This window comes from Arvicanthis niloticus, chromosome 1 (assembly GCF_011762505.2).
Source record: "Arvicanthis niloticus isolate mArvNil1 chromosome 1, mArvNil1.pat.X, whole genome shotgun sequence".
Classification (NCBI taxonomy): domain Eukaryota; kingdom Metazoa; phylum Chordata; class Mammalia; order Rodentia; family Muridae; genus Arvicanthis; species Arvicanthis niloticus.
The window spans coordinates 71487390-71495103 of NC_047658.1; the positions used below are offsets into that span (position 1 = coordinate 71487390).

General features: G+C 41.6%; 1 protein-coding gene across 4 annotated transcripts in view; it reads right to left on the reverse strand.

Moving 5' to 3' along the window:
• The window catches only part of Rnf121 (ring finger protein 121), a 55985-nt gene extending 48348 nt beyond the window's left edge, over nucleotides 1-7637 (reverse strand). Inside the window, exon 1 of one of the 4 annotated variants that reach the window (XM_034502282.2) lies at nucleotides 7522-7637. Coding sequence is in view for 1 of the 4 variants with exons in the window: in XM_034502272.2 (XP_034358163.1) it covers nucleotides 7321-7383 (63 nt within the window). In the remaining 3 variants the exon portion in view is untranslated. Of the gene's footprint in view, nucleotides 1-322; nucleotides 345-7320; nucleotides 7438-7521 lie in introns of those variants that run through there. The other 3 variants (XM_034502272.2, XM_034502292.2, XM_076939112.1) reach the window with 3 other exon arrangements.
• Between the last annotated feature and the right edge of the window lie 77 nt (nucleotides 7638-7714).

Below are 7714 nucleotides of genomic sequence, written 5' to 3' on the forward strand. Positions count from 1 at the left end.
GCTGCACTTTAGAAGGCACTAATGAGTTTGTGTTTACCTACAGATGTTCCTCAGAGGAACACAGATAACAAATGACTTCAAGAAGGGAAAACATAAAGAAGTAAAGATAGAGATAAGAAAAGACACTAGTCGGCTCTTTGGTTAGCTTCCCAGAAATAGCTTTTTAGGCAAAACAGCCTCAGGTATCCTGAGACTAGTTCTCCAGGACATTCTCTGAAGTGCTTGTGCCCCCCAAAAGTCAGAGATGCAGAGAAGCAAAATCTGGGAAAAGTTGTGAAAAAGGACTAAAAAGTTGAAGCTATACAGAATTTAAAATTCTTACCAATCTAAAGAACCACAGTAGAGGTATTCAGAGGGAATAGGCTGGGTTGGAGAGATGGTTCAGCAGTTAAGAGCACTGACTTCTTAGAAGATCCAGGTTCAGTTCCCAGCACCTACATGGCAGCTTACAACTCCCTGTTACTCCAGTTCCAGGAGAATTTGATGCCCTCTTCTGTCATCTGCAGGCACAGCTTGCAAGTGGTACACAGACACAGATGTAAACAAATCACTCATACATATAAATTATGTTTTAAAAAAAAAAAAAAAAGACAGGGAATAGGCTGACCATGGATTTCAACGTGGGATAATAGGAATGATTGAGAATGTAAGTTCAATAAAGATCTGAATAACAACTCTGTCAGTGCCTATACAAATGTAGGTGCTGGGAATGCAAGACATGAAAAATGATGTGGCTCCATCTCCTCAGAGTCCTCTGCCTAATAGGGAGTGAAACAACATAGTGCATAGACAGAATGGAGGCAAACAGTAAGCCCTCAGATTCTGTGTCTATAATTCACTGGCAAGGAACAATGTGACATTAAAATAAAGTAGAATCACTTCATAAGCAGTTTATATTAAGTACTGGCAAAAATGCTGGTGTCGGGACACATGCCTGAAATCTCAGTACTTGGAGACTAGCCTGAGCTACACAATAAGTTCAAGGCAAGGCCTGGTTACACAGGGAAAAAATGCCAAGTATCATGGCAAATGACTTTAATCCTGGCACTTGGAAGGCCGAAACAGGTGGATCTACATGAACGGAAGCTAGCCTGGTCTATATGAGTTCCAGAGCAGCCAAGGTGAAACCTTGTCTCGAGAAAACAAAAAAGAAAAGAGAGGAGAGGTGAAGAGATACTGATAGTGGGGCCTACTGAATCACTCCAAAGAAAGTAAGTATATCCGTTAACGTTGTAACACAGTCATCTCTCCTTTAATAAACACCTCCCTGCATTCTCGTTTATTCAATAAGCACTGATATGTGCCAAGCTCTGAGCAAGGCCCTGAGAAAGGTACAAAGATGATAGTTCCTCAGGTCAAGGGGTCAAAATATTCCTCTTTATCTTTTTTCTTCTCTCCCCTACCCTCCTTGCTAAGCAGATGGCATCATAATTCCTTCTAGAAATGTGTGAGCTATTCAAACAAAAAACGATTTACTTCTTAAAAAAGTAAGCCATGCATGGTGGCTCATACCTATAATCCTAACAAACTAAAACAGGAATATGAGGTCAGCATAGACTAGAAAGCAAGAGCCTCTGTCAAAAAAACAAAACAAAACAAAACAAACCACAACATAAAAATCCCCAAAATGGGCTAGAAGGATGGTTCAGCAGTTATGAGCACTGACTGCTCTTCCAGAGGTCCTGAGTTCAATTCCCAGGAACCACATGGTGGCTCACAACCATTTGTAATGGGATCCGATGCCCTCTTCTGGTGTGTCTAAAGACAGCTACAGTGTGCTCATATAAATAAATAAATAAATAAAATATTTTTTAAATCCCCCAAACAAAAGCCAAGGTGAGCTAGGAGTCATTTTAAACTCATAGAAACATAGGAGGATATCTGCCAGAGTAGACTGATTACTAAAGTCAAAGGTCATAAAACAAGACAGTACACAGAAGCCTTTTTGTTTACACTTCACTACCATGAGTCTTTTCTTCTCATCCCAATACTGTTAGTGTACATTACTAAGAAAAATTACACCTTCACTTATCCAGACATTCACTAAGCATGTAGTAAGTACCTGGAAGAACATGTAGGAAACACTAAGTAAAACACTGGGATTGAAGTTGAAAACACTTTCAACTTCAGAGCTGCAAGAGATTACAAAGGTCACAGAGTCCAAATCTCTCCTTTCACAGATAAAGGTACAGAAAGGTTGAAATCAAAGCTCACTTAGACATTTATAGAATCAGTCTACACCAGATACCAGAGACAAAGAGAGTAAGTAGGGCTTTCCAGGAGAAAGCCATTGGTGGGAGACAAAGACAAAAAGCACAACCACTGAAAAGTCCCCGTGGAAATGAGCTCCACACTGACACAACGGAAACAGTAGTGCAGGCCAGGACAAGAAGTAGGCTATGTATGCCTCAGTTTCCAAATCTATAGAATGGAGTAGTAACAGTATAAAGCTGAGGTATTAGAAAATGTGTTTAAGATTCTTGGCCCAGAGTAAGCACTCTGTAGTATTTTGCCTTCAGCATTTTCCCTTAGGACTCTTTTCTGCCATGCCTTACCTCCAGAATCCTTCTCAACACAGCTTTGTACCCATCTGTTATCAGCTGCTATTTATGAATAAAACAAGTCTTCTCTTCTTACTCTGAAATATGGGTCTGCTGCTTCCTCCTCTAGTGGCTTCTTCTACTTGACTATGTTACCATTCATTTTACATGCATAAGAAATTCCAAAGACAGGCAGACATCCAAGATTAAACCTCAGTCACATATGCCTCAATCCCTCCAATCTAGCTTGGACCAAGAATCCCCAGAGAAAGAAATCCCTGGAAACAAGGCACATTTATCAAATGTCTACAGGGAGAGATACACAGGAGGAAAACATAAAAAAACAAAACAGCAACTTGCTCTTGCTTTAAAAAAGCAAGAGAGCAGAGTTATCTCAGCCTGGGTTTGGGGGCTTTACAAAAGTAGTGGGAAGAATGGCTATGACATAGCCACTTCTCATGAGCTACACCTACTCCATGAGCACAGCGACTGTGACATGGTCTTCTACTTCTCAGGCTTTGAACCTGTCCTAGTCTGTGAACTCCTGTGGACATCATCGTACTTTATCCATCGTATTGAGGCATAAAATAGTGACTAGTACACAGAAATTTGATGCAGAAGCTGAGCATGGTGACACACATCTGTGATCCCAGCATGCAGAGGCAGAAGACTGGTTAAAGTTCAAGACCAGTTTAGTTTACATGTAGAGTTCAATGCAGCCAGGGCTTCAGACCAAGATCATGTCTAAAGAAAAAAAAAAACCAGACAAAAAAGATTTGATGAAAAAATTTATAAACTAAAGAATAAACCTAGGAATAAGATGAAAATCAGGGGAAAGCTGCATATGATAATACATTCCTGTCATCTCAGCACTCGAGAAGCTGAGGCAGGAGAATTCAAGACCAGTGTATCTCAACACAAAAATAACGAAAGGTGGAGGGTAAAGTCATAAAAGTTCCAGAAGCTAGGAAACTCTAGGCTAGAACCCTAAAGGACAGGTTAAGACTTAGAAAGGAAAGGTTTCCAATATACAGGAATACCAGAAGTTCAAGATCATCCTCAGGTATATAGTGAGTCTGAGCCCAGCTTGGTCTACATGAGACTCTGTTTTAAGATAGATAAAGAGACTGACAGAAAATAGGGCCCAGAACATGCAAATTATTCACAATGACTCTTTATAACCAAGAATTTGACAAGTTATCAGTAAATTAAAGGTCAAGTTATCACTAAAGTAAATCAAGAATTTTTAAGGAGTAGTTTGCCAGCCATGATGTGCATGCTTGTAATCCCAGCTGCTTGGGAAACTGAAACAAGAGGATCCTGAGTTTAAGGCCAACCTGGAAAATCTATCAAAACCTTATCTCAAAAGAAAATTTTAAAACAGGGCTGGGGTTAGAAAGGTAGCTCAGTGGTTAAGAGCACACACTGCTCTTGAAGAGGACCAGCACCCACATTGGGTAGTTTACAACCATCTATAACTCCAGCTCCAAGGGATCTGAACCCTCTTCTGGACCCACAGATACCAACACACTTGTATGCATATGCACATACACATGATTTAAAATCAATCCCTTTTAAAGAAAAGACAAAGTAGCATCTAAACGCACATGGCTACTGTAAGTAATAAATGAGAAAATCAAAGTAAAGACTTTAAACGGCAGCTGTCTTCAAGATTCCATCAACAGTGCTGTTTCCACCAGTAGTTCTACCCTACGCCTTTTATCTTGCTCTTCAAGGAAGAAGTTATTAGCCAGGCCAAAAGGTGGAACTGCTATTCCAAATTACGTATGTAGCAATGACATGTGATTTTGGAAAATACAGGTATAATATTCTGAAGAATAAATCACGGCATGTGGCTTCTTCCAAAGTAGAAAAGTGCATCACTCCCATCGTAACCAGCCTTCTCACTATTCTTTTCCAACGTGGACTCCAGAATAAGGCAGAAAGTGCAGGATGAAAGCAACACTGGTCTACTTGCAAATCACAGCTTTTTTTTGTAGGTTAAATCTTTAGTCTTTCAGCTATTTCCATTTCTATCATGCCTTCCTGTAACCAACTTTAGGTTTGTTTCTTGTGCCTCACTGCACTTGTCTCTCTCTCTCTCTCTCTCTCTCTCTCTCTCTCTCTCTCTCTCTCACATACACACACACACACACACACACACACACTCATTCCAACACTTACATACTGGCTTTGTAATGGGCTATTTGCATACCTACCCACTGGACTGTAAATTGATAAAGAGCCTGTCTTACTCACCTTTGAATTCCCAAGGCATGACATATAATAAATTCCCGTAGTTACATATTAATGATATAGGTCACCTTATCATTCACTAGGGAAAGCTTGAGCACAAACAGCAGAGGAGACATCAGTAGAAGGCATACAAACGGAGGCCTGTCAGGCCAGACCTTGTTCTTTCTAGAGCTTCATGATAACTTCCTGCTTCTCAAGATACTTTCTTAAACTCATAAGGAAAAGAATAGAACCAGTTCACAAAGAATTTCCTCACAACAAGGATATATTCTTTCTTGGAAATCAACATAAGCAGTGAGGGTTCTGGGATGGATGCCTGTGACTTCATGTAAAATTGACCTGTAGACCTAACACTGAAATATGTATCATCCTACTAAGAGTACTTAAATCCTTAAAACACTAAGAAGCAAAAAGTCAAAACTTAGCCAAGCATCAGTGGCACACGCATATAATTTCAGCATTCACAAGAGAGAAAGGGAGAGAAAAAGTCAGAGTTCAGTGACAGCATATCTCCAAAAAGATATAAATGTCGGGGTTGGTGCTGCTATGTATTCAAATACTAAATTCTGTACCCCAAGATCTGGCTGCTTCAAGGTGAGCAAATTCCCATGTACACCAGCCTTTGCTGTGTAAACCTTGCTCTCCAATTTAAAATAGTGGATAAATAAAACTGGGGTTAGCCAATTATTAGGGAAAATGTAGGCAGGGTTTGAGTTACCGGGCAGGGATTGCAGGTAGGGATGAAGAGAAGGAGAAAGGTGAGGGAGAGAGAGCTTAGAGGAGGAAGAAAGGAAAAGAGGAGGCCTCCATTAGACATGATGGACCAAGATCATGTACCCAAAATTGCTGGAGCAGAAATAACCCAGGAAGACTCAGACAGCAAGTATTTGGGGAGCACAGTTGGGGATGTAGCCAGTTGAGCCATTAGAAAATTAGACTGGGGTAATTTACCCAGTAACTGCGCTAAAGCTAAATGAATAAATCATAGTCTGTGTCTCATTCATTTAGAAGCTAGATGGGGATAGAAATATTCAAGTAAGTTACATATGAAAGCATCTCAGTGAAGAGCCATAACTAACAAGCCATAAATTTTAATTTCAGTATACTCATTTACTATTCAAAACACCTCAATTAATAGCTGCCAACTGTAAACACAGAAACCTAAAGCTAAAAGGGACCTTGACAGGCTATTTCTACAGCCACTTCACCTTCCCAACCAAGCAGCATTCAAACACCTTTAGTCTCTAGCAATTGGCAGGTAAGAAACTAGGCCACCTGCTACCTGTTAGTCTTGTGCTCTCAGTTTATTCCAACCTGGAAGGGAAAACAAAAACAAAGTACAGACTCATACCATACCAAGTAATTGTCATTACTTCCTAAACCTACTCCCTACCTCAAACTATTCACCAATCTAAACTATATCAAAGACATAGGAAGAGACTCCCTGAGAATCACTAGTCCTCTGGTATTATCTCTATCCAAATGCTAGCACACAGAAAACCACAAAACAACTCTAAACTACCACTGACCACTTGGCCTCAGATTGTCCCTTATCTTTCTTACCTTCGTACTTTTCTGCAGAGCTCTGTACTTTTCATTTCTTTCAAGTTCAATGTAAAGGACCACTAGCAATTCAATACCCCCGACTGCTAAACACCTATTAGATAAAGGGTTCATACCTTTTCAAGTTCACCTTGAAGGGACCGGTGAGAGAGAAGGGGGACGGAGGATGAAAGAGAATGGGAATAAATATGAAGTAGAAAACCATTCAACAACTGGAAAACTTTCCCTGGCTCTCTTCTGAGAACCACCACAATACACACAATGCAACGCCTCTTCTATCCCATAACTGCACTGAAGACTTTACAAGGGGAAGGTCTCTTGAGTGAGTACCAAACACTTAACCCAGGACCTGTCACAGAAGTGAAAATGTTTGTTCAGTGAGCAAAATGGAATGTTTCTGTTACATGATTGTTCATTCATTCACAATTATTCATTCATTCCTTGACCAAAACTTTACAGAACGTGCGATATGTACAAACCTTCGAATATAAGAATAAGTAAGATGATTCCTACCTAAAATAATTAAAAGCTGTAATACCAGTATATTAGCACTGTGTCCGTTCAACCCCCACGTCAAGCTCGGAGTCCTTTCCCACAGTGAAAGCCTCGGCCTTGCCATACAGAAGTCCACGCCCCTCCAATTAAGGCTACCTCTTAACCCCAGAGCCCTACCTGGGACTCCGTCTAATAATCTCAAAATCTTTAATGTCTCTCCCTGGCCTCTGCCCTGACCTCCATCACCACCCTTAAAGCTACTGCCAATCTACTTCACCATGTACGCCTCGGGGTCCCTGAGTCAGAAGCCCTCAGATTTCCCTCACAGAAAACCTGCCTCCCCTGTCAGTTCCCTCTTTCCTCAAGATCTTTCCCGTTTCTACTAGGACCTCCGGCTCCCATCCCTCACTTCCTCTCCCTCCACTTCCAAGCTGTCTTTCCTTTCTTGTCTCTCAATTCCTCTTACCTCATCTAGCTCCCTTTCCGCAACAGCACCTCCTCCAACCTCCACCTCCACCACTGCCGCCATCTTCACGGCCGGCCCCCACCCCAGTCCCCCGCGAGCCAGCTGCTTCCGCCGCTCAAGTGCTTGTAGCCAATCGGAGGCGCGGGCTGGGCGGAGCATCAAGACAGGCGGATGCCTGTGAGGAACCTGGAGACCATCTACCTGCTCTTTCGGAATTAAGAAGGGGCGACGCGTGCACTGCCAAGCTTCAGCAGGAGAACGTTCTCAGAAAACGAAAAGTTGTTCTTGTACTATTCCAGTGTGTACATTTCACCAGTCCTCACTGTGGAAAGGAAATGGGAAAATCACTGAGTGCGCAAATTTCGCGACGCTCCCTCGTTTAGGACACGAGCAG